Source organism: Solanum dulcamara, chromosome 4 (assembly GCF_947179165.1).
Source record: "Solanum dulcamara chromosome 4, daSolDulc1.2, whole genome shotgun sequence".
NCBI classification, from domain to species: Eukaryota; Viridiplantae; Streptophyta; class Magnoliopsida; order Solanales; family Solanaceae; genus Solanum; species Solanum dulcamara.
The window spans coordinates 23082427-23109687 of NC_077240.1; the positions used below are offsets into that span (position 1 = coordinate 23082427).

Consider the following 27261-nt stretch of genomic DNA (forward strand, 5'->3'; position numbering starts at 1 on the left):
TAAAAATATAATAAACTATCCCAAAATTATTTTAGAAAAAAAATACAATATTTATTGATTGAACTTTAGTTCAATAAAAAAGAAAAATTGAACATGAGTTATATAATGTACTACTCATTAATAAAATTGAATATGGTCAATATCATTAGTAACTATATTATCATGTTCATAATTGTGAATATTTCATCACTTCTTTTGTATTGTCGCAAAAAGTTAATGCAGATTTAAAATGATGGTTTGATTGTTTGTATAAAATATAAAATTGTAGGTCAATTTTTTAATTTAAAAAACGGAAAAGGGCCAAAATTACCCCTGAACTTTGAAAAATAGTTTATTTATGCCCTTCGTTATACTTTAGGGCCAATTATACCCTTATCGTTTTACTTTGGGCCAAATATGCCCTTGAGTATAATGGAGTGCCACGTGTCGGTCTCTCAGTGGCCAACTTATTTCCGTTTTTAAATCTTTTTTTTTTATCTATTTTTAAAATCTTTTTTTAAAATCTTTTTTTTAATCTTTTTTTTAAAATCTGTTTTTTTTAAAAAAAATTATATGTTTTTTAAATCTTTTTTTAAAATTTCTAAGTCAAGTTTTTTTTTTTGTTCGAGAATTGGGAATTTCATTTGATAATATAAAATCGCATGTTTAAATGCTGATTTCATCTCATAAATTTAAATTACGAAATAAAATTACATGTCAAAACACCTACTTTAATCTTTTACTTGTAACTTTTTCCACACATAAAAAACATATTTTTTCATTTTTCATTCATAATAATCAATACTTATTTATAAAAAAATCTCAAAATTTAAAATGGACAAATAAAAATCAAGAAAAAGAATATAAAATGTAAGGAAGTCAAAAAGTTGTAAAAATGAATTGTACAAGTCATTCCCTAAAAAGGAATTACGTGATCACAAAAATTTGAGAGAGAGGAGGAGGAAACTGTTATAAATTTTTTAAGTATAATTATATATTATAAATACATAACGTATATTTTTCTAAATAAATAATAATTTTTCTTTTATTCAAACTATTTTAATTCGCCCAAATTCAATAAAAAAAGAACCATTTGTGATCTCTACTTTGCATCTATTCCTTTTCAAAGTTGAATAGGACACATACGTCCTTATTCAACTTTAATTAACTAGAAAGTTGAATATTCCTTTATTTATAACAAAAAGTAAATTGTGTAAGGTTGAATACCAATTTAACCCCTCCTTCCAATATTTTGATTTCCACATATGATTCCAGGGGTATTTTTGTCTATTCATAAAAGGGCGGCGAAGACCAACAATCACAATATATATATATTGACGCTTGGCGCTCAACGGAAAAGAGAAGGAAAAAAGTTTTTAGGGTTTGCGTTGTTGCTATCGAAAGCATCAAAGATGATCGAAGTGGTGTTGAACGATCGATTGGGGAAGAAAGTGAAGGTGAAGTGCAACGAAGATGACACAATTGGTGACTTGAAGAAGCTGGTTGCTGCACAGACTGGTACACGCGCCGATAAGATTCGTATTCAGAAGTGGTACAATGTTTACAAAGATCATATTACCCTCAAGGACTACGAAATTCACGATGGAATGGGACTTGAGCTCTACTACAACTAGAAAAAAACAATAGGTAACTTTTGGATTCGTAGAATTTTTTAAGTTTCTTTTGGTTTTAATTTTCGGAGTTTGATCTTATGGTTTATGAGGGTGATTTTTGTTTCTGATGCTTTAGTTGGCTTGGAATTGAAAGGTTAATTTTTCTTTTGTGATTAAGCTTTTATGCCCCTTTCGCGTTTTGTGTTATACATATATGCTGTGGGTATGCGGAAATTTTATTTTATTTGTGAATTTGGTGGGAGGAATTTATGCAATGTTTTGTTTGGAGCATATAAAGTTAGAAGCATAAGTTGCGATCCTAAGATTTCATGCTTCTTTGGATGTTACTCTTTTTGGTGAATTTAGCATCCTGTTTGTAGTTCGAGAGGGCCTGTGTCTAAGAAAATATTGAGGGGCATTGAGAAATTAGAAAAAATTTATTCAAAGTTTATGATGTAGAAAAGGGGTGTTTATTCCAACTGCTTGTTGCAACATGCTCATAAATAGGAAAAGGTAAACCACAAAAAAGGTACCACTCTGGATAAGTGGGCAGAGCAATTGTCAAAAGAAATGAATCAACTAAGAAGCAACCATATACTTCTCAAACAAAAGAAGCAACGATCTATGAACTCCACCCTTTTTCAACAATATCAGTTTTGTTCCCATCAAGAAAGATTATGACATTAGTACCCCATTCCATACGTACTTCCTTAATCCACTTTGAAGTGTTTAGAAATGATTGTTGGTTTGCTAATGCAATGATTTATCAGAAAAAATATGTCATGGCATATAATAAAAAATAAAAAATTATGATGAATGTCAAATACCATACAGCATTTTATAACCAATAGACCAACTTCCTTTGGAACTTCTATTCTCAGTATGCTCGCCAATTCCAAAGTTGTTGAGTAGGCAACAAAGGGCACACATATATGTAGAAACATTCTATAAAGAAATATTCAATCCAGTACTCGCTGGCAACATCAAACACAATTACAGCGACAGAACGATCTCTAATGTAGCTCGGAACAAGATTCCTAAATCTCTCGACCAACAGTATCCCTGAATACGTGGAACATATTACATTAGTAAAAGAATAACATGATTGGTTAGTCAACAAATTAGGTCAGTCGGTAAAATGATTATAATCCAAGCTGCAACATCTCCAAAATCGCATCAGAATGTTAAAAATTTCTAACAGGCTTCAATGCTATTTGAGAATCAGATTACTTTATGTACTTGCGTGTATGAAGTTTTGCTGGTAATAGGTAAAACTAACCTCTGTTCTAGCTCTAGGTGCAGAAGTTTGAATAGGCATGGTCTTACGATAACACTTCATCTCAACTGTACCAGTATATGTTTGGTTCTAAAGAACTTCATTTCTACCGTAATCAAGACTTTTTTGGTTCTAAGACTAGAAAGATATAGTGTCCCTAGAATATCCAGATACTTAACTGTGACATTCATGAATGTCAAAATAGTCAACTTGTACCGTATCCATGAAATATTCATGCATGAGTAAATTATTTCTCTGTTTCTCCGAAACCCCAAATGATAGTAAGCAAGGGTCAAAATAGAATTTTGTTGACTTGTTTGCTGTTTAAATGTGGCAATAAAGGTTCTTCTAGCTATCTACACAATACTCAATTCCCTTTCACTTTATCAAGTAGTATATTCTTAGGCAAGCATAATGAGATCATGATTATTTTAGGGAATTAAGAGTGCCAATCTGTTAGGCAGCCAATGAGCTGCTGGCAAGGCCTTCCAGAGAAATTATGTCTTTTAGAGCAAAGAAACTAGAATGGGATGTGTGGACCTAGATTGAAGCTAGAGATATCATGCATGTTCTGTGTGGAGACATCCTATGTGGGAAAAGTGAGGACTAGGCAAGGATTCTGCACCGATAGCACGTTAGATTCCGAAATTTTGAATGAATCGCTTCCTCTCTTTTTTTTTTTTTTTGAGAGTGAATGATACATTGATGACTTCTTTTAGAGGTAAGAAGCTTTTTATTGGCTTGCTCTTTATGTGATATCTAGTTACGAGTTTTGCTTTTATTGTGTTTCCAGTGGCGCTGTTTACTATAGCATGCTAGGCACCTGCCTATCTAGTATTATTTTTGGCTATTGATATTCATTATTTTCGTGTCTTATTTTAGGTTTATCATGTGATGGAAATACACTGGTGGACGTATCTCAGCTGCCATGTTTTAAATAAACAATTGATTGTTGGTTTGTAATATTAAGTTTGGCATGTTTAATCAACTTGAACATTTGTGAATGTCATGTGACTGGTTGGTATTTTGCCTTATTGTACAAGGATTTACATATGTGCCCACAGATTTTCTTATTAAAAAATGTGGTAAGGGATTATTAATTTTGCTGTGGAAAAATAGCATTTGTGACTCAGCTTTATTGTTCTTTATTTAACAATATTGTTGGCTTACTTCTGAATGGGTTGCCAAAAACACGCCTCATTGCTCGGTTGCTAGTTTTCTGGTTCTGAATCCTCTATGAAGGGTGAAAAAAGGCTTAATAATTTTACGGGGAAAAGTTAATGAAGAACAAGTTGAATTTTGTAATTATTGAACAATCTTATTTGCTCAATGAGCAGGGGGAAAAGACCTCCCTTCGTCCAGAAAGTCTGGCCAAAATAGCATAGTAATAAGTGACAACGTAACAGCGTTTACTACCTGACTAAGTTCTTGAGTGTGTATCTTGTGATTGAATGTAGCTTTTAGCAACTTACTGAATTCTTCTAATCAACCTAAATTTGCCCATCTATTATGAGGGTCGATATGCCCCAATTGCAGCCACTATTTACAATATTAATCCAACACACTCTTGAAGAAGTAATAAACAAAATAATAATTGTTGGTTTTTGAATATAATAAATTCAATGGACAAATGACACAAATATCACTAGATTAGGGGTTAATTACTTGTTTACTAAGTTTTCGATAATACAATTTCTACCATATTTTGCTCATCATATACATGTATCTAACACGTTAAGATATATGCTAAGTAGATACATTTAATTATATGTGTGTTTAAATATGAAATGTAATTGAAACACGTTAATTTATGAGTAAATCACGCATTCTTTTCTAAATTTGTTCTCAAAAAAAATTCAAATTTCTTCCTATTTTTTTGAGCATCAAAATCTTTTTCTATAGATACGTATAATCTTAACTCAAATATACGTACACTTTATTAGATGCATATGTATAGTTTGCCAGATACATATTTTGATCACCTTCTCTCTCTCTTTTCCAGTTAGAGACCACCGTCTCTACAAAAACTCCACCAAATCAGCAAGGGGGCATTCTGCCCGCCATGCCATGATGTTAACAGACTGAAACTTTGGTGGACCTTGTTGCTTGGCTTATTTTGCCGGCCATGACTGCTGCTGCTATAAAAATTATGTGGGAGGGAAAGGAAAGAATACGTGGGAGGAAAGGATTAGGAGAGAGTGGACTGATTTGGAGTGAGAGTAAATTAGAGAGATAATTAAGTTGGTAGGGCTTTATTTTAGACTATTTTTTAAGGAGTGATATCTCTCAATGTATCTGACTCTAAATTTGATAAGTAAATAATATGTAATCATTTGAAAGTATAAATTAAATTAGTAGATATGGTATGAATATATATCTAATTAGATAGTTTATCCAAATTAAAATGGGACATGGAGATTATTGGGTGTTTGTTACATACGTACTTAGAAAATAGGATTACATTATCTATGTATAAATTTGTTATACATATTAAGTGGATTTTTCGCCCACAAATGCAGGGTCCCAAGCATAACTATAGCTCAACCCTGATGATGGTGTATTCCATTCCCACCAATTAAATTTGGAGAAAGTTCTTTTCCATCAAGCTTTCAATAGTATCCTTCACGCTCAACTCAAGACGTGTGAATTTGACTCCTAAACTTTTTGCTCTTTCACTCGATACTTGGAAGTGTGGGGTAAGAGGCAATCCATCTTCAATACTGCATCCAAATTTAAGAATTATGATTAATCCCTACTTATGATTAGCAAGATTCAACTCTACACATTAGTTGTCCAAGAAGAAGGGTGCAATTGATGATTTTTCTCTGCTGAAAAGTAACCAGTATCAAGAAAATTGTAACTGTGTTATTGGCAATACTTACTTCACAGGGAGAATGATGGAAGGGTAAAGCTTTTGTACAATCTTCAAAACCAAAGAAGAGTATCCATTTACCCCAACTAAACAATATCTTCCATTTGCTGAAGGAACCTCAAATGCTAGTATATGTGCATGAGCGACATCCCTAACATCCACAAATCTATATATTCCACCAGACCATGCTTCTTTTCCTTCATCAAATAAAGACAATGTGTCAAACTTCAGTACTATTTATTATCAAAAGCTTGATTGGAACCCCAAACAAGGAGAAAATCCCATAAATAAATAAATAATAATGCACAAGGACCTTCGTATAGTAACTAAATAAAATGAGTCCTCTACATATCAATTGAGCCGGCCATTGTTCATCACCAAAATATATATCATCTTCATTTTGTCAGACAAAACTTCTTAAAGCTTTGCGAGCTTTAGCAGAGCATTTTGAAGCAACTTATTTGGTAAAGTTTTTCAGGAAAGTATTCTTTTGAAACTTCTTGGGACCACATGCTTGTTTTGGCGCACTCTTTCTCGACAAATGAGCTTTTCCAACATGTTTTCCAAATGGTAAATATTTACATGACTAAGCCCACAATGTTGGAGTTCTGCACCAACTCACTTAAAATATTTGCTTCAGCTTGACCATCCCTTTGCCGATTAATATTGTCCAAGACAAGGAAGGTAAATTGGTCCTCCTAAAAGTTTCATCCATCAAGGGTGTGATGAGTTTTGTTAAAAAGGGCAAGTTGAGCCTGGGGTATATTAGCCGGTTTGAAATCTTTTAGGAGGTTGGTGCGGTAGGCTATAGACTGCCTTAGAAGATTAAGAAGGGACGTCTGCAGCATTTACCAAACTTACCATTTCATTTGCGAATATCTAATTTTTGTTCAGAGTTAATTTTGTCTGAGATAAAACAAGAAGTGCTAAAAGATATATTGTTCCCATAAAATGTTCGTCAGTGGCAGGGTAACAAATAGAATGTAGGCTTTTAGAAAATCTTACTTCTCTATATGATAATTCTTCTTATTATAATCTTAAAGGCTTTAGAAAAGAAATATGTTAGAAAAGATCATCGGAAACAGAGGTCTGTGTTTCTGAATCGAGGAAACACTAACAGAAAATGTACGATGCAAAAGAAATTTCCAGATAAATGATCATTTCAAGCTATCCAAACACAGTCAAAAGAACACATGTTCCTGTTATGTATTTTATACATAAATATTTCCAAAAGGGTGTTGTATAAGAAAATTAGAGGAGGAGGAATTAGTGGGGCAGGGTTGGGGGAGAAGGAGGTAAGAATATTTCAAGGTGTCTTATGTCAGGAACAAACTTACCTTCTTTTATGAAGTTCACTATAGCCTCGCAAGAAAAATTGAGCGTAGGCTGCAGAAGTGGACCAATGACAAGACCTGGATGGAGTGTTACCAAGTCAATCCCATTCTCTTTTGCAAATTTCCAAGCAGCCTGCTCAGCCAGTGTTTTGGAGAGTTGATACCAGTCCTGCAAACAAAAGACCTTCAAGGCGTCAATAAGCCAGTTGTGAAGAGAATGCTGTCATCTTCCATTTCTTTCTCAAATACATCTACCAAATGAAGTATACAATACTATCTCCAGTCCATATTATTGTCATTTTAGCAAATTGAATTTGTTCCAAAACATTTGACGTTATAGAAAAACAAGAAACACCGATTACTTTTTATTTCAAATCACTACCAATTTATAGACACATAGAACCTTTCTTTCCTCGCAGAATTCTGGATCTGAATACCAAGTCTCATCAGCCACAGCTCCAGGGATTGACATATTTTTATTGCATATAACAGACGCAGTAGAAGAAGTTATCACCACTCTTCTGACAGATGGTGATCTGGTACATGACTGAAGGACATTTAAGGTTCCTTTCACAGCCGGATCCACAAGTTCCTCCTGAAAGATGAAGAAAGAGAATACTTAATTAGTATGAAATTAAATCATCCACATCTATTTAACTACAAACAAACATGTTCCTCCTTAAAGACTTCTCTTGACATATTTTGATGTCACAGTAGGTTTCTGACCTTGGATTTTCCTGTGAGGAAAACAGGTGAAGCTGTATGAAAGACACCTTCACAACCATCAACGGCATGATCAAATGATTGGTCTTCAAGTAACTCTGCTTTGAATAGATGCAGCCTCTCATTAGCTCCATCAAGACCTAGCAGGTGAGCCATTTTACTTGTATCCTCTGCGCACTTATAGCTAACATTTTAGAAGCTAGGAACACTCTCATACATACGAAGGAGGAAGGATTAATAGTAACAGCTAAGCCCATGATCACATAAAATTATTGCACAATTTATATTCTGTCATGAACATCAAATGTATGTGAAACCACCATTTCGGTTTGACTAAAACAAGAACTGAATGTACTTAACATTTGTGAGAGCTAATTTCACATTGTTTGTCATCAAATCAGTAACTTACAAGCTCGGTGACTTTACTATTATATATTCTAATGTGCCAAAAGTATTGTGACTCTAATAGTTAATTTAATGAGACAAAAAATATTGTGACTCATTGTTAGTCCTTTAGAGCGGTAGATCTGTGCTTGTCAATTTTGCACGTTCCATCGATAAAGCTTAGTGAGTTTACATGAAATTAACCCCATTTTCTAATGATAGATATCAAAGCTTCTATGGCCATAATGGATGCATAGACCATTTTTCAGGTGATTGATAAAAAAGGACAGTTTGAACATTTTCATCTGGAAAGTTGATCCATGATTATCACATGGTGCAGACAGTTTGAGCATTTTCAATGATATAAGGGCCGGTTCCAATTTTATAAGAGCATCTCATGAATTTGGAGCTTGCGTTGACCAAGAAAATAGAATAAACAAGCTTCAAATATCAGTGCAAAGGAAATCGAAAAAAAAAAAAACACAAAGATGGAGAGAGAAGAAGAAGAACTGACTGAGGTTGCGAACAGTAGCGTTGACAGTGTATCCACGGTGTAGTAACAACTTCACCAGCCATGAAGCTATGAAACCAGATGCCCCTGTTACACATACTACCTTTCCTTCTCCACCTTTTTTGGATCCCATTTCCAGATGCTTGCTATTGCTAATCCGTGTTATTCAAAAAACAATACAGAAAATGTAAACAAACAGTGATTTCTATTCGGCCATAAGACCTATGCTCTTGGAAGTATTTATTCATTGCTTGCTGCTCATCTCAATTCAATTCACTAAAACATGCCTAAATTTACATTTGACGGAAAGGTGACAAAAGTATAAAAAGTCTCCGTTTGACTTAAAAAAATTAATTTATTTTAAACACAAAATAACTTTAAATTGACAATTAAATATTAGGCTCAAAATATTTAAGTCTTTTTAATTAAATAAAAGCGACCCAACTATTACTTTCAATACCTGTTGGATAATTGTATTAGTTATCTCAATAATTAATTAGTTTGTTATAAATTAACTAACTTGACAATTTTATAAAGGAAGAAGAACAAGAGAATATGTATATAGAAAGTATTAATAGAGAGAGTAGTAATATAGAGAGAGTAATAGTAATTCTCTTCTTTTATGTGTTTTGTTTGTTTTTACATTGAAGTTTAAGGTTATATTTATAGCCATATTTACAAGTGGAGGAAAATATTAGTGGGCAATTTACCCACTTAAAAAGTAAATGGACTATCCACCATTTTAAGTGGACAACCATTTTACTTGGTTGATAATACTCCCCCTTGGATGTCCACGAGAAATGTGCCTCGTTAAAACTTTACAAAAAATAAAATAATATACATTGTTATTTTGAACATCCATAGATGTTGTGCCTCGTTAAAACCTTATTAAGAAAAAACCCAGTGGGAAAAAGCCTAATGAAGGAAAAAGAGTACACACATCTGATAATACGCCTTGAGTGCTGCCTCATTAAAAACCTTATCAGGAAAATTCAGTGGGACAAAACCTTGACTAAGGGAAAAAGAGTACAGCGCGTATTTTGCTCCCCCTGATGAAAATATCACTTAATATCTCAAAGACGATGCATTCCAATTTTGTATCTCATTTTCTCAAAGGTTGAAGTTGGCAATGTTTTGGTGAACATATCCGCCAAATTGTCACTTGAACGAATTTGTTGGACATCTATTTCACCCTTCTTTTGAAGATCATGAGTGAAAAAGAATTTTGGTGAAATATGTTTTGTTCTGTCTCCTTTGATGTATCCTCCCTTCAGTTGAGCTATACATGCAGCATTGTCTTCATACAATATTGTTGGAGCGTCTTTTGTCAAAGAAAGACCACATGTTTCTTGAATGTGTTCAGTTATTGATCTTAACCAAACACATTCTCGACTTGCTTCATGAATGGCTATTATCTCTGCATGATTTGAGGAAGTGGCAACCATAGTTTGCTTTGTTGAACGCCATGATATAGCTGTACCACCACATGTAAATTAATAGCATTTTTGCGACCGACCTTTATGGGGATCAGATAAATATCCCGCATCTGCATAACCGATCAATTGTGACGTGGAATTATTTGAGTAAAACAATCCCATATCAATGGTACCTCGAAGGTATCTGAATATATGCTTAATTCCATTCCAGTGTCTGCGTGTTGGTGAAGAACTAAATCTTGCTAACAAGTTTACTGAGAAAGCTATATCTGGTCTAGAATTGTTGGCAAGATACATTAATGCACTAATTGCACTAAGGTATGGTATTTCAGCACCAATAAGTTCTTCATCATTTTCATAAGGCCGAAACGGATCTGTATTAATATCAAGAGATCTCACAACCATTGGAGTACTCAATGGGTGTGCTTTATCCATATAAAATCTCTTTAAAATATTTTCAGTATATGTTGACTGATGGACAAATATTCCATTTGTAAAATGTTCAATTTGTAGACCAAGATAAAATTTTGTCTTTTCAAGGTCTTTCATTTCAAACTCCCTTTTCAGACATTTTACTGCCTTTGAAAGTTCTTCTGGAGTTCCAATAATATTCAAATCATCAACATATACTGCTATTATGACAAATTCAGATCCAGACCTTCTCATAAAGACACAAGGGTAAATTAGATCATTTTTATATCCTTCTTTTAGCAAATATTCGCTAGACGATTGTACCACATTCGCCCTGATTGTTTCAACCCGTACAAGGATTTCTGAAGTTTTATTGAGCAATTTTCTCGAGAATCCTTGTACGCTTCAGGCACTTTGAACCCTTCGGGAATTTTCATAAAAATATCGTGGTCCAATGAGCCATATAAATAGGCAGTGACCACATCCATTAAGTGCATTTCAAGCTTTTCATGAACTGCCAAATTTATTAGATACCTGAAAGTAATTGCATCCACCACAGGGGAATATGTTTTCATATAGTCAATGCCAGGTCTTTGCGAAAAACCTTGGGCTACAAGTCGTGCTTTATATCTTATGACTTCACCCTTTTCATTTCGTTTACGCACAAAAACCCATTTGTGCCCTACTGGCTTGACACCTTCAGGTGTTCGAACTATTGATCCGAAAACTTCACGTTTTTCAAGTGAAGTTAACTCTGCTTGAATTGCATCCTTCCATCTTGGCCAATTATTTCTCTGTCTGCATTCATCGACAGATTTTGGTTCAAGATCCTTATCTTGTTGCATTATTTCAATGGCAACATTATAAGCAAAAATATTATCGACCACAATATCATTTCGGTTCCACCGTTTTCCTGTCGAGACATAACTTATTGAGATTTCTTCATTCTCATTATTTTCAGGTACTTGGACCTCCTTGGTGGTATCACCATTTGTTGTGTCTCTGGGCTCTTCTTGAGCACTCGCCTCCAAATTATGATCATCTTGATCATTTATTCCTTTCCTTTTTCGAAGATTTTTATCTTTGGAACCAAATGGTCTTCCACGTTTTAAGCGTGGTCTAGACTCATTTGCCTGAACAAGTTGTCCTACCGGGACATCAACTCGAACTTGAGCATTAGCAGCTGGGATATGCGATTTAGTAACCCGTGAAAGGTTAGTAAATGCATCCGGCAGTTGATTTGCAATATTCTGCAAATAAATCATCTTTTGAACTTCTTGCTCACATTGATTTATTCGAGAATCTAAATGAGATAGTGACAATGAATTCCAATCTATCTCATTTTTCAACTGCTTATGTTCTCCCCCTAATGTTGGGCATACTGATTCATCAAAATGAAAATCAGCGAATCTTGCCGTAAATAAATCTCCAGTCATAGGTTCTAGATATTTTATAATAGAAGGAGATTCATACCCAACATATATTCCCAACCTTCTTTGGGGACCCATCTTTTTGCGGTGCGGTGGAGCAATTGGGACATATACCGCACACCCAAATATTCTAAGATGGGATATATTTGGCTCCCTTTCAAACGCCAACTATAATGGGGAAAATTCATGATAATTTGTTGGCCTTATGCGCACAAGTGCTGCTGCATGCAAAATAGCATGCCCCCATACTGAAATAGGAAGTTTTGTCCTCATTAGCAATGGTCTAGCTATCAATTGGAGACGTTTAATCAATGATTCTGCTAGACCATTTTGAGTATGTACATGAGCGACCGGATGCTCAACTTTTAATCCAACCGACATACAATAATCATTAAATGATTGATATGTGAATTCACCAGCATTATCAAGACGAATTGTTTTTATTGTATAATCTGGAAATTGTGCTCTTAATCTTATAATTTGAGCTAACAATCTTGCAAAATCCATGTTGCGAGTTGATAATAAACACACATGTGACCATCTTGTAGATGCATCTATCAAGACCATATAATATTTAAATGGTCCACATGAAGGGTGAATTGGACCACATATATCACCCTGTATACGTTCCAAAAACGCAGGGGATTCAATCCCAACCTTAGTTGCTGATGGTTTGATAATCAGTTTTCCTTGAGAACAAGCAACACAAGAGAATTCCTTAGATTGAAGAATTTTCTGATTCTTCAAAGTGTGTCCATTTGAATTCTCAATAATTCTGCGCATCATATTATAACCGGGATGGCCCAACCAGTCATGCCAAATGATAAAATCATTAGAATCAGTAAACCTTTTGTTTACAATGACATGTGATTCAACAGTACCAATATTTGTATGGTACAACCCAAAAGAAAGTGCAGGTAATTTTTCGTGCACAATTTTCTTCTCCATATTTATTGTAGTAATATAAAGGTATTCAACCTTTCCTTCATTTGGAGTTTCAATATGATAGCCATTTTGGCGAATAACCTTGAAACTTAACAAGTTTCTTTGAGACTTACTACAATATAATGCATTATCAATTACCAATATCGTTCCTCCAGGTAGTAATAAGACTGCTTTTCCAGAGCCTTCAATTAATTTTGTACTACCAGATATTGTATTGACATAGGCCTTTTTCATAATCAAATGATAGAAATATTTCTTTTCTTTTAATATCGTATGAGTTGTGGCACTATCCAAAATGCACATATCTCCATTATTCATCTTGAATCCAATTGAAGACTGATAAATTTATTTATCTTCATAAAATAAAAATGCATTGTAAGAAATAAAATAAGTAACAATTTTGCTAGAAAAACATAAGTCCCTTTTTTTAAAAGTTAAATTATGGTTATTTAGAATTTAAAAAATTATATGATTCAATTCTGATGAATGTTACAATAATTTAGTTTATCGAATTATATACTTATTAACCTTAAATAAATATTATACGTAAGTATTAAAAATAAATATAAAATATTATAAAACATTAATATAATATTATTCATCATGTATAGATAATTTGTTTATTGACAAAAATAATACAATCATTATAAATTATTAATGTCTAAAACATCAACAAGAATAAACAATTAGTATAATGACATTAAATAAGGCGAATATTATTTTTAGTAACAATATGATATTAAGATTAAATAATAGCACACTAATAGTAATTAATTACAACATTGTAAAATAGCATAATGTAATAAACAATATACAATTATCATAAAAATGTGGCCTTGATTTTTTTTTCTTCAAATACATAAACGTAAAAACACAATAATTCGAAGTACATGACAACATATTGAAAAACATGAAATTAAACATCAATTAAGATCCTTAAAAAAATCTTCAACCTCCAAATGAGTAATATCATTGAGGTCATTAAAATCATCATCCCTTAAAGCCAGATTTGCTTCAATATTATCATTATTCAAAGGCCTTGCCTCAATATTATTTTCGAACGCCAAGTGTGACTCTATCCAAGCATTAGAAGAAGAGGCATCACCTCTATTTGCCTTTCTTTTGAAAGAATTTTGATAAAATCTTACAAAATGCTCAGGCGTCCGACATTCATTTTTCCAGTGGCCTTTCATACCACAACGATGACAGTTACTTCTTGAAGGGCCATTTTGAGAACTGATATTGTTCTCCCTTTTATGTTGACCACCACCTCGACGATTATTAAATCGTCTTCTGTCATTGCCACGTCCACGCACATTATTGTGGCCATAATTTTTATTTTGTTTTCTTTCAGACTGGCCATGTGCCTTTACCATATTTACCTCCGGTAACGGAGCAGTTCCAGTGGGACGGACTTCATGATTTTTCATTAAAATGGCATTATGTTGTTCAGCCACCAGAAGGCATGATATCAATTCAGAGTATTTTTTAAAACCCTTTTCACGGTATTGCTGCTGTAATATTACATTAGAGGCATGAAAAGTAGTTAGTGTCTTTTCTAACATGTCCTCATCATTTATAGTTTTCCCACATAATTTTAATTGGAAAGTTATTCTAAATACAACAGAATTATACTCAATTACGGTTTTAAAATTTTGAAACCGTAAATGCATCCACTCATAACGAGCCCTTGGCAATACCGTTGCCCTGAGGTGGTCATACATCCCTTTTAAGTCTTTCCACAATTCAAGTGGATCTTTCACTGTCAAGTATTCCATTTTTAGGCTTTCATCTAGATGATGACGAAGGAAAATCATAGCCTTTGCTTTATGCTGACTTGATGCTGTATTTCCTTCAATTATAGCATCACCAAGACCCTTAGCGGTAAGGTGAATTTCAGCATCAAGTACCCATGACAAATAATTTTTACCAGAAATATCAAGTGCCACAAATTCCAATTTTGACAAGTTTGACATGATGAAAATTAATTTGAAAGTAACAAAGATAACTTAAAAATTAAATTTCTTTAGTAGATATACCTGATATAGAAGTTAATTTTCTGAAAAATTAGAGCTTCGTGCTGATAACGTGTTATAAATTAACTAACTTGACAATTTTATAAAGGAAGAAGAACAAGAGAATATGTATATAGAAAGTATTAATAGAGAGAGTAGTAATATAGAGAGAGTAATAATAATTCTCTTCTTTTATGTGTTTTGTGTGTTTTTACATTGAAGTTTAAGGTTATATTTATAGCCATATTTACAAGTGGAGGAAAATATTAGTGGGCAATTTACCCACTTAAAAAGTAAATGGACTATCCACCATTTTAAGTGGACAACCATTTTACTTGGTTGATAATATAGTTGAATTTCTTTTCTCTTTTTGTGTGACAATGCCTGGGGTAGTGGGAAGGAAAAACAAAAGACTAAATAATTCATTAAATTTGAGAAATTTCACAAGCTGAGGGATCAAATACGCTCAATTTCCATTGATATAAGATTAAATATGCTTAACTAGATATTATAAAAATTCAAATAGTTTTTTCTAGTATTATAGGGACTAAGTGGAAAATTCCATCTTTAACTGCGTTCAGCGACAAAAAGTTTTGCTACTGAACAAATAACTTCTTAATTTGTTTTACCTATTGTCCTGAACCCGCGACTTAACAGTAGATCCTCCCTTGAAATTCCAGATCTCATACATTCTGGGCTTCGTCTCAGCAATGTCGATGGATTCCGAAGATCCGATGGACGAAGCTTCACCGGTCACCGGACTTCTCCCACTGGCGTCGGCTTCACAACAGCCTTACATCTCCGAACTCCTTTCTTTCACTCTCGATCGCCTTCACAAAGTACCGTTAAATTGCTACATATGCAAGTTTGAAATGTAGCTGATTTGATTTGGATGGATTTTTTTATATGAATTCTATTTGTGTAGGAGCCGGAACTTCTGAGAGTGGATGCGGAGAGAATTCGGAGGCAGATGCAAGAGGTTGCCGTTGGAAACTACCGTGCCTTCATTTCTGCTGCTGATGCACTACATGCGATTCGGGAAGAAGTTTCTTCTGTTGATAAGCATCTTGACTCCTTGGTAAATTTTATCCTTCCCTGCAGAATTTTTGGTAATTGCTTTAATTTTGATTTGTTGAATTGCTATTTTAGCTCTCATATGATTTAAGAGTGTGTATTGGTCTATAAACAAGATAGTAAGCTGAGGAACTAACTGACACTGAATGATTTGGTCTGTATCATTGCTATAACTCGAATAGATTTCCAAAAAAGTGCGTCTGGAGTATTAGTGCATGAATTCTTGTTGGTTAAATCTCTTTCCTGAAGAAGATTTAATCTAACCATAGAAAGCTTCTAAGGACCCTTTCCGATAGCTTATTCTATTTAGGTTTGCCTTATAGTTTCAATTTATTCATTAAAGAATTTATATAACTTAATTTTTCTTTACAAAAAATCACTATGTTAAACTCAAAATCAAACAACCAAAAAACATTGAGATCAATAAAGCAAACCTAAATCATATGTTTCAAATCCTCTACCTTAACAACATAGTTACTTCATTCGAGCAGTAACAAACCAAATAGAAGCACAACCGATATCATCATTCTAATTACAATTGAACAAGAACTTGGGGGGTTATGAGTGTGGCTTGATCTTCTATTCTGTCTTTTCCTACTTCTCTTGTTGTCATCCGTGGGTTTCTCTCGATCTTGTTGGCCCCTCCTTAAAGAATTCTTAAAAACCATTTTGTTCGCTATCTATAGAGGTCAAAATCATAAACCTTCAAAAGTTATAAACTTTTCCTAGTAGAGCTGGGTAAGCCTTTTCCAAGTAGAGGTGGTGTCCAACAATCTCTTCCTGGATTGTAGAAGGCCTCCAAAGGAAAAAGAATCATCTTATCTACTCCTCTCCGTATTGCACGGTATATTTCCTTGTTTGAGCACTGTCTGTCACGAAACAGTTCAGCAGCCAGCGTATCACAACTTCAGTAAAATTACTATATCTTGTATTAGGATAGTCCCAAAGTGCTAATTATTTGGTTTTTTTGGAAAATAAACTTCAAGAGATATGATCTTACCAATTATTACGACCAACCCAATTCTAGACTGATACAGGCAAATTTTTGAAATTGAGTGATAACATGAAATATTGTTAAATATGGGCAAGATTTCTCACTTCATTTAATACAAAGTGAAACAAAAATAAATCAGAGAAACCCACAAAATGCCATAAGGACTTAACAATTTTATGCTAAAATGATTGTCTTATCCATATAAAGATCAAGCCATCAGCTAGTCTTTTGGCTATTATGACACTGAACTATTTTTAAATAATAAAAATTTTCCGCTTTGCTTTCTTCAGAAAGAAATTTTAGGGTTAGCAGCTTAAAATAATTCAAATTGAGAGACCTAATGTGTAAAAGTTTCCCGTTAACTTTGTTACTAGATTTAACCAAATTGAATTTATATTTATGTGAACCTTTCAGCTTTTACATCAAATTTGGTAGTGATCAGAACCAAGGAACATCTCTATGCTATATCTTGTATGCTATCTTTGTTTTATCTCAACCCTATATACCATTGTTTTGGGTAAAGCTTAAGAAGGCTGCTTCACTGTTTTTTTTTTTTTATATATTCACCTTTACATGCTGCAGTTGTAATTGCAAAACTATTGGCTTGTTTTCTGCTCTTGCCTCCTTTATTTCTCAGTGTAATTGTGCAAATGGGAAATGCAATTCATAATTTCTCATATATAACTTTTTAGGTAGAAAAGGGTGTCAAAACTTATGGTTGTGTTTCTTGGTTTGCAGATCAATGAGATACCTAAGCTAACTTCAGGTTGCAGCGAGTTCAGCACCTCTGCAGAACATATCTTGGAGAAAAGGAAGATGAATCAAACATTGCTTGCAAATCATAGTAGTCTGCTTGACTTGCTTGAAATTCCTCAGCTAATGGACACGTATGTTTTCGTCAATGCTGTAAGGATCACTCGTTAGAATTGAAACTGCATCCATGATTTTGAAGGGATGAAATGTCATTGGTTTTTGCTAATGATGTATTTTACCTTCCAAAGTGCAGTTTTTGTATTTGACTAGTAAATTTGTGAGAAGATTGATTTTGGTGCAGACATTGTGATCGAGTTATAATATCTAACATTTCTTTTTAGACAAGTGATTCTTAGTCTAGTTGGAAAAGACCTTTCCCCTCAAACCATGAGCCATGAGGTTAGTGGTTCGAGTCATCAAAGAGAGTAAAGTGGGAAGAGGTGTAATGTTTGGTTTTAGGTAGAGGGGTTGGGGTGCGGGTTTTAGCATATAAAAAGATCCAAGTTTTCTTTTATGTTGGGTGATGAACAACATTATGTTGATCTTAGAGCCATCACTGCTGTCATATCTGGAAATTCAGCCTGAATTGTCTTGCATAGAACATCCATGCAATTTTTAATTTTTTAATTTTTTTTAATAATAACATAGAAATACATAGGAGGGGGACATAGATCTTACCTCCTATAGCAAAATACAGTGGAGCACCATAAGCTAGTGCTTAGCAAGGTGAGATCTAAGTTGGAGACCTAACATTCATCATTTAGGATGATTCCCACACGAAAAGGGAGACAGAACATTATTCATATTTCATATTAGTGAATGAGCAGTGTCATATCTTTTAGCTTCCGTGCTTTGGTGGTGCTAGACTTGAGTGGTCTCTTAATTTTGCAGATGTGTAAGGAACGGAAACTATGATGAAGCTCTTGATTTAGAAGCATTTGTTTCCAAGCTTTCAGCAATGCACCCCAAGTGAGGCCTGGGTCCTTTTCTTTGTTTTTCTGTAGGAACTGATATAATTGAATTTGATGAAAACTTACTAAGGTACTTTTGTTTCTTTTTTGTCTCCCCCTGAAGGTTACCAGTCATTCAAGCCCTTGCTGCAGAAGTTCGGCAGACTACCCAATCTCTTCTCTCTCAGCTTCTCCAAAGACTTAGGTCAAACATTCAGGTGACCTCTGGCTTAGATTGTTTGATTTTATTGCAGTTATGCTGTTGGACCATACTGGAGTGGAAGTGCTCCATAAATTATGAAGTTTAAGGCCTAACTGTTTACAATCTATTGGTGCAGTTGCCAGAATGCCTGCGTATCATTGGATACTTGCGTCGTATAGGGGTGTTCAATGAGTATGAGATGCGCTTACAGGTCAGATTGATATATTTGAACATCAGCGGATTTTACCCAACAGTTTGCTTTTGGTCTTCATTTATTTCATTTGGTTCTTCTATTTTTTAACCAATATTTCACCAATTTTGCCCCTTAAACAGTTTCTAAGGTGCCGTCAGGCATGGCTTTCTGGGATCCTTGATGACTTGGACCAGAGAAATGCTTATGAATATCTCAAAGGGATGGTAAATTGTCATCGGATGCATCTCTTTGATGTTGTTAACCAGTATCGTGCAATATTTGCTGATGATACTTCAGGGAGGGAAGAAAATTATGACGGTGGGCTTCTCTTCAGTTGGGCCATGCATCAAATTTCTTCCCACCTTAGAACTCTAAAAATGATGCTACCGAAGATCACTGAAGGAGCTTCTTTATCAAACATTCTTGATCAATGCATGGTGAGCATATATATTTGTGCTAGGCAGCTCATCGAAATTCATTTTGCTCAAGTAAAATGTCTATTTGGCTGTGATCGACCTTGCTGTCTTCTGCTTGCAATCACCATGAATACTAAACACGTGAAAGAAAATGTATTGCGTTTTGAGTACAGAACAAAGGGAGGTGTAAATTCCCAGAAATGGCTGGAGAAAGAATAGTTTAAGTTGTTCGTATCATTCAAGTTATTTGTTACACTTTGGCCATCCTGCTGGAAACGTTCCAAGATTTTGATATGATCTACGAAAGGCATAAAGCAGGCAATTGTATTCCATTCTCTCTCTGGTGGGCAGGAAGGCGGGTGGTGGAGCACTAAAAGAAAGAAACATATTTACCTTTAGGTACACTTGTCTGGTGAGCTAATCAAAAGAGCCATATAACTCAAAAGCTAGTCTTAGGGGGTGTTTGGATTGGCTTTTTTTAAGCGGCTTATAAGCTAAAAGCTAAAAGCCATAAGTTGGGAACACCCAACTTTTGGCTCTTAGCTTTTTTTGTACTTTTTAGCCTTAAAAGCACTTTTTTTTCCCAAACACTTCCAAAACTAAAAGAGCTTAAAAGCTAAAAGCTACTTAAAATAAGCCAATCCAAACACCACTTAAACCTAAAAGAGTAGAGCCGAAATCCATCATTTTGTTTCCTTCTAGTCACTTCGCTTTTCTCAATCAACTTCAATTTCCAATCTATCTTCTTTCGCTTCTCTTTTCTGAGTCAACTTCAACTTCCAACCTATCTTCTTTCTCACATTTCGTGGCCAATTTCAATTTTCAACACATCTTTATCACATTTTGATGATTATATCTCTACTCTTTGGCCTCTATCTCCGTGAAACCAAAGCAGAAGACATTAATTTTATTGTCCTTCTCCCATGTTAACAATAGAAAATAAGTAGGCTTCAATTCTGCAGGCTGAAAAGTTCAATCACTTCACATATTTAAATTCTAAACTGACTTGGCTCTGATCGCATAAGCTAAGGTAGAAATTTCCTTATTGTATGTTCTATTAGAATGATAACTATTAGTTACAAGGGTATGCCTGCAGACTTTTTCTTATATTCCCTCCGTCTTGTTTTATGTGATATTATTTGACTGGCGTGCAATTTACAATATAATTTGGCCACTATATTTTATTAGTAATACTCCCTTTGTCCTAGTTTATGTGATTTTGTTTGACTTGGCACAGAGTTTAAGAAAAAAAAAACTTTGGAATTTGCGTGACTAATAGGAAGTATGAGTAGCACCAAAATTTGGAATTTGCATACTAAATGACATTAAAGTTCTTGAAAATTGTGAAACTTCTATAGAATTGTATTATTTTGAGAATTGTGTCAAACAATTCCCGAAGGAAAGACTGTCGTATAAATTCTGACTAGGGGAGTGTGTCCCCCCTTCTTTTGGAGGATTATTTGGGTGGGAGGTGGGGTTGAAGAGGGATCACTAACCATCAGTTATTTGCTGGTTATTACCTACAAGTTTAGGTGAATACAGGTATGATTTGAAGCCATCAGAAATCAGGCTTAGGCAAAAAAAAAATTTCCATCTATAAGGGGTTCATATTTGCTTTGATGCATTGGCGAGATAGTTATTGCTTGTTTCCTAGCCTTGCAATAGTTGTTTCTATTGTTGCATTTGTTATTTACGTATTCACATGTTAAATCAAGCTTTGGGTTTTATTCACTTATTGATGCTTTTTTCTTTTTCTGTTGACAGTATTGTGCTATGGGGCTTGGTTGGGTTGGATTGGACTTCCGTGGCTTGCTTCCCCCTCTTTTTGAAGAGTACATACCTGATTGGTTCCTTGTGATTCTGGAATGTTAAATTTGGTCACTAAGCTAGTTCTTTTATGCATTTTATTTTCTGATTACTTTTGCAGGGCGGTCCTAAATCTGTTTTCAAAGAACATGAATGCAGCTGTTGAGAATTTCCAGGTATATATTTCAGACCAATGGTAGAACTCTTGTACCTAGCACAGTCAGCCTTAATGGGAACACTTTTATTTGAAGTTATCTTTTGAAGTAAGCAGCCTATCATTCTTCACTCAGAATTGGTAATATGTAAACTTTACTTGATTCCAGTTGGTCCTCGATTCTCATCGCTGGGTTCCATTACCAGCAGTCGGCTTTCCTACCAACAGTTTGAGTGAAGAAAGTCATGAAGATGTTACTCCTCCCTCAAGTTTAATGGAGCACCCACCTCTGGCTGTCTTTGTTAATGGTACGTTACAAGCTCAGTTCACTACTTAAGTAAGCTCCTTTGCAAAGGTTCCCTTTTGTTCATTGCCTGCAACTGTTAACACACCAAGAATAGGACAAGTATCCAAGGATGGGATTTCTAGGCCAGCATGAGAGATATCTAGGTTTTGAATTCAAATTGCACTTTGGGCTCCTGCTGGAGTACTCCTATAAAGTAATGGTGTTGTGGATGCAAGTATGTCATTAGAAATGCTTAAATGTCTGTGATTCTGCCTGTGGTCTCGTACCAAGCAAATGAAAGTTTCTTTTTGAATCCTGCAAGCTCATTCTTTGGATTTTTTTCAATGAATAAACAAAGAACAAAGGATCTTAGATATAGGCTCACTTTTCTGTAACTTGTGTGGAGTTCACTCTGTTTCATCTCGTTGAAAATCGTTTTTTAAGCCATTTTTTGAAAAAAAAAAATATGGTTGCTAGAATTTTTGAGTTCTGATTATCTCATAATTGGGAACTCAACTATAGAAGTAAAAATTCGCGTGCTACCACCTACAAGTGTGTAAAACCCGAGTCTTTGATATAGGCCGAAAATTAAGCTTTATTTATCACGGGAATATTTGCAAGGTATATTGTATGAATTGTTATCTTGATCAATTTACTGTTGAGCTGATACTGTCATGACTAATGGTTTCAACACCACCCTGCATCAAGTAGGTGTTAGGTTCCAATCCCACTGAAGTCTTTTTCCTTCCATACTATTAACGGGTCCATCCACACCAATAAAAAACGAACAAAAGAAAGTCAGTTTGGCCACTGTAGTGCGGTATCTCTAAGACAATAGCTTCACCAACTACTAAGAATTATTGACCTTTGCACTGACCAAACCACCTTTGGCTTTATGTTTAAAGCTCAAAAAAAGGGAAAGAAAATCGTGGGCTTTATGATTCAACTAATTGCTAAATATAGTCTTTTTACACTAATCCAGTTGTTTTTGCATCCTCCGTACATAATTTGCAGGTGTCTCTGCGGCAATGAATGAATTACGACCTTGCGCCCCCTTAAGTTTACAACACGTGCTTGCACAAGAACTGGCAAAAGGATTGCAGGCTGTTTCTGATGCTTTACTGAGATATAACACTACTCGCATGCTTCGAGAAAACGAGTCTTTGCTTTTCCTATCACTATGTCGAGCATTTATTGAGGTAGCATCATATGAACTTGTTTGACCTTCATGTACAATTGATTTGTGCACCATTTGACTCAAACATATACAAATTATGTACCTTTCCAGGTTGCTTTCCCACACTGTGTTACTTGTTTTGGTCGTTGTTATCCGGGTGGAGCTTCTCTTATAGCCGATGCCAAAACTCTATTCGACGGAATTAGCCGATTATTGGCAACCTCTTCCTCCAGAGAACTTCCAAAACCAGTTCGTAATTCAGAGGCCAAGAGTATATCAGAAAATGGTGATGTGCCTAACAAGGAAAACGGGGAAATTCCTAGTACTGAACAAACTGAGAGTACCAACACAGAAGAGGAACCCAATAATGTCCCCTCAGAAAACGAGGAGAAGCTTGGTAATGTGTCGTCATGATGTGAAGAGCATATGCATTTAGAAAGCCAGTTGATATATACTCCTGTATATTGCATTTTCTGATGAAGTACTAAAGAGACTCAGAAAGATGCTTGTTTTTCCTGCTTCAAATCCAGGGAGTAACCTTTTCAGCCAATGGGATAGTGGTGGTGCTGATTCATTATGATCAGATGGGTATAATGAACAGTCAGGTTTGTATTCGTTTTAATGGAAGGATACTGCTCCTATGGAGTTCGGCTTGTAACATCTTTGAGAAAAGTCATCCTGTTCCATCTCACTTATTCATAGAATTAATTGATTTATATACGATATGTAATGAAGATTTTGTACATATGGTGATGCTTCAGGGATCTCCGAAGACACCAAGTTGTATGAGCTCTCAGAGTTGTTTAATTTCGCGAACTAAGTGGAACTTGCATTGCTTCCTCTGGGAAAGTAAGTGTTTGTTCCTTGTGCTGTTGCAAATTTGAAGGTTTTTTTTTACTAATTGCAGAATGAACTTTTTTGCGATCAGTACTCCGGGCACAAAGTCTTGCTTCTAATCTCTACATAAAGCAATAGCAATACTGCTCCAACATGATTGTCATCATAACTAAATCAATACTATTAAAACAGATATCTGTCTCAATGACCATAGATGACATGTTTTATTCTTTGGGTCCCTTGAGAACAATATTTTCAAATTAACCTTTCTTGCTCAGCCTCTGCCGAAATAATGTCCACTTTAAAACATGGTACAATACTGAAAAAGAAAAAATAATGTACGAATCCTAGCTTTATTATCCGCAACATTTGTGATCTACTATTATTTCAATGGTTTTGAGTAGGGTTTCACAAATACAAAAAGGGGATATTACCCAGTTGTGGACTAATTGAATTAATGATAGTATATACTAATTCTAATACTCTTCACAAAGGAGAGGATTTCTACTAACAATGTTTATCTAGAACAAGAACCGTGTGGTTCAAAAATAATACCATAATCGTATTGGGTTATGGCTCATGTTCCAAACAAAAGCCCATGGCGTAATCCTATTTGGAAAAGGATTGGCATAATTTTCCTTTTTTGGTTCCCAAACCTATTTGGAAAAGGATTGAAATTATAGTCCTAGTTGAAGTTGGTTTTGGCTTTAGAAAAAAACACCACTCTATAAATAAGATGATTTGAGAGAATTATTCAATTGCTTATTGATATTGTCTTTGAAAGACATTAATTAGCACATAAGAGAGGTTTTTTTGAGAGAAGAGAGAAGAAAAAGGTTCTTTTTCTTACAGTCTTTTTCTCCGATCAGTAACTTTCAAATCACGTTTTTCAATTCATTAACTGTTGGATCGGAATGAAATTTTTATTGAGTGTTCCTAATATCTTAGTGTTTCATTTGAACGGTGGAGATCGAATTCGGAGGTCAGCAGGATCCAATTTCAGGTCCCGAGCAACAGCTTGGTTTGGGTGATCTCTTTCTAACTATTAAAATTTAATATTGATTTTATTTCGAAATTACAATAATATCGGGTAATGAGCAGATTAATTTTTGTGCCAATAATAATTTAAGGAGAGAAATTTCTACTAGGAGTGCTTTTCTAAAATAAAAGCAGCGTGATTCAAAAAATATATCTTAAACGGACAAATAATAATTAACATGCTTCAGACTTACCCAAATAAGTACAATCAAGACTAGATTTTTATTTCCCTACAATCTCGGAGATTGGACTTAAAAGGAAATAAATTTATTAGTCTTTTGTGCTAACACAAGTCCAAGTAGTATATATACACAAAAAATATATCTAGTTCAATTCATAAACTTGTCATGGAGCCATCTTTAGAAGGTGTTGCGCATAAAAAGTCAGATCATGTGATGTTCAACGACAAATCAGACCCCCCTCTCAAAACTGATCCTCTTCCAAGAGATTCAGCAAAAAACAGTTCTATTGATGTGTTGCCATCAAAGAATGTTCAAGTGACAACTAGTAGTTTTCGAAAGGCGGCTGCTGCTGAACAAGTGGTGTTGGATTTTGGAGATGACTATGGATTTTGGGAGAATTATCAAAGCTTGGAAAAAGATGATTATGGATTTTGGGATAATTATCTATGCTTGGAGAAAGAAGCTGCTTCTGCCAATCGTCAAAACCAAGAACAATCTAAGAGCTTGGGCGAAGGGGCAATTGTAAGCGGCCCACCAGCAATCATTGAAGATGTAAAGGATTTAAGTCAAGATGGCTGGAATTTATCTTCCACAAAAGACATCAATTAATTTATGCAACAAAATCTTCTTTGATTCGATCGGAATAGCCAGGATCTAAAGTTAATCAATTTTAAAATTAATTTGTTTTAATATTTTCATATGCATACATAGTTTTTGTCTTATATATATTCAAATTCCGACTTGTTTGAGACTGAGACATAAATGTTATTGTTGTATGCATATATATATATGATTTGAAGAAAAAAAAACAATGATTATAAGTTAAAGCCGTGAAATTTGATCTTAATTTCACGGTTCTTTTTAGTATCACTAATTAGTTTATTTTGTTTTGAATTCGCTTATGAATGTACCTCGCTTTGCGACTAACAACGAACTTGAAAACCATTTCTATTTTTTTATTGAAAAAACAATGCTAGATTTAGATTATTTCACAAGTTAGTTGATTTATTATAGATTCTTTTTCCTCAAGATTCTGGAAAGTTTCCCTCGTGGATATCTGATGGTTTTCATAATCTTAGAATCCTCATATTAAGGTCAAATTCATTTTCCGGAGAACTTCCTTTAGGAATGTCAAATCTGAGTTCATTGCAGGTCCTTCATCTTACAGAAAACAAACTTAACTGGCGTCATTCCAACAAGAGAAAAAAGTCTTGCTTCTAATCTCGACATATATAAATCAATAATACTGCTCCAACATGATTGTCATCATAACTAAATCAATACAATAAAACAAATATCTATCTGCATTTTCTGATTTTGGGTGGGTAAGTTAGTTAGAATTAGTTAATACTATTTTCATTGTAATTGCTTTCAGTTTCTGATTGTAGTATAATTAGAATCTGTAATAATACTTATACAGATTTCATTTCGAAATTACAATAATGTTGGATAATGAGCAGATTAATTTTTAAGCCAATAATAATTGAAGGAGAGAAATTCCTACTAGAAGTATTTGTCTAAAGCAAGAGTAGCATGATCTAAATCAAATATATCATAACGAACAAATAATGATTAACATGCTTTAGGCTTACTGATAACATTCATGTCGGCCTATTTTCACTAAAGTTGATGGGCTTCAATGAGAAATCAAGAAGATGTTTATCATGGAAGAAAAGTTCAAGATTGACCCAAGAATTATAACAAAAAGTGGACTAAGTACTACATATATTTCACGGTCCAAGTTCGAGTCCAAGAGCCGAAAGATTTGGCCACATGATGGCCGAAAGGACGGCCCACATGGAGCCCAATAGGAGCATAAAAGTTTCCCAGTTTAAAATTTCTTATTTGAAAGTTTCCTACTTTAAAAGTTTTCTAGCGTAAATTTTCCTAGTTTAAAAGTTTCCCAGTTTAAAGTTTTTTAGTTATTATTTTCATAAAAGTAGAATTTGAATCCCATTCTATTTGGGATAGGTTTTCCCTATATATTGGTGTGAATTTTGTTATTCTAAAAGGACATACATGATTAATATTATTTGAGAGATTTTTCTTCTTTACACCTTTGTGTGTGGTGACTATATATTTATCTTACGACCTTATAAGAACGATTCTTTAAGAAGTAAGATTAATTCTTAACTTGATATATTTCGTTCTTATTGGTAAATTAAAGAAGGTGATTAGTCTTATACTAATGTTGTCTCTAATTTTTTCGATAAGGGTCTAGATTATTTTTTATCTAAGTTCTTGAATAGACTCTTATTAGTATCATAATT

At 34.3% G+C, this 27261-nt stretch overlaps 3 protein-coding genes across 4 annotated transcripts; 2 read left to right on the plus strand and 1 right to left on the minus strand.

Moving 5' to 3' along the window:
• Window positions 1-1314: 1314 nt before the first annotated feature.
• Window positions 1315-4000, plus strand: LOC129886990 (ubiquitin-like protein 5). The gene is made up of 2 exons (XM_055961915.1): window positions 1315-1626; window positions 3751-4000. Exon 1 carries the CDS (start codon window positions 1392-1394, stop codon window positions 1611-1613), a length of 222 nt encoding a protein of 73 aa, XP_055817890.1. The 5' UTR covers window positions 1315-1391; the 3' UTR covers window positions 1614-1626; window positions 3751-4000.
• Window positions 4001-5220: 1220 nt separating this feature from the next.
• Window positions 5221-8973, minus strand: LOC129886991 (phenylacetaldehyde reductase-like). 2 transcript variants are annotated; one of them, XM_055961917.1, is made up of 6 exons: window positions 8696-8973; window positions 7801-7937; window positions 7478-7669; window positions 7078-7243; window positions 5751-5937; window positions 5221-5588 (listed from the first exon to the last, which is right to left on the minus strand). In XM_055961917.1, exons 1-6 carry the CDS (start codon window positions 8823-8825, stop codon window positions 5444-5446), a joined length of 957 nt encoding a protein of 318 aa, XP_055817892.1. In that variant the 5' UTR covers window positions 8826-8973; the 3' UTR covers window positions 5221-5443. The 2 variants fall into 2 exon arrangements, with proteins under 2 accessions (XP_055817892.1, XP_055817891.1); XM_055961916.1 differs by having other exon boundaries at window positions 5222-5588; window positions 7801-7967.
• A 6564-nt stretch (window positions 8974-15537) lies between these two features.
• LOC129886992 (conserved oligomeric Golgi complex subunit 8) lies at window positions 15538-23592 on the plus strand. Its single transcript, XM_055961918.1, has 12 exons — window positions 15538-15768; window positions 15855-16007; window positions 17736-17884; window positions 18642-18719; window positions 18825-18918; window positions 19039-19113; window positions 19236-19532; window positions 21276-21343; window positions 21439-21493; window positions 21641-21779; window positions 22772-22956; window positions 23046-23592. The coding sequence occupies exons 1-12, from the start codon at window positions 15640-15642 to the stop codon at window positions 23346-23348; spliced, it is 1725 nt and encodes a 574-aa protein (XP_055817893.1). The 5' UTR covers window positions 15538-15639; the 3' UTR covers window positions 23349-23592.
• The last annotated feature ends 3669 nt before the right edge of the window (window positions 23593-27261 follow it).

Coding starts and splice junctions, on each gene's coding strand:
- LOC129886990 (XM_055961915.1), top strand. CDS start 1,392: ATGATCGAAGTGGTGTTGAACGATCGATTGGGGAAGAAAGTGAAGGTG.
- LOC129886992 (XM_055961918.1), top strand. CDS start 15,640: ATGTCGATGGATTCCGAAGATCCGATGGACGAAGCTTCACCGGTCACC. Junction 18,919..19,038: donor GACTTAGGTCAAACATTCAG/GTGACCTCTGGC, acceptor CTATTGGTGCAG/TTGCCAGAATGCCTGCGTAT. Junction 19,114..19,235: donor AGTATGAGATGCGCTTACAG/GTCAGATTGATA, acceptor CCCCTTAAACAG/TTTCTAAGGTGCCGTCAGGC.
- LOC129886991 (XM_055961916.1), bottom strand. CDS start 8,825: ATGGGATCCAAAAAAGGTGGAGAAGGAAAGGTAGTATGTGTAACAGGG. Junction 7,670..7,800: donor TCCTCACAGGAAAATCCAAG/GTCAGAAACCTA, acceptor TTCATCTTTCAG/GAGGAACTTGTGGATCCGGC. Junction 7,244..7,477: donor AATTCTGCGAGGAAAGAAAG/GTTCTATGTGTC, acceptor TTTTGTTTGCAG/GACTGGTATCAACTCTCCAA.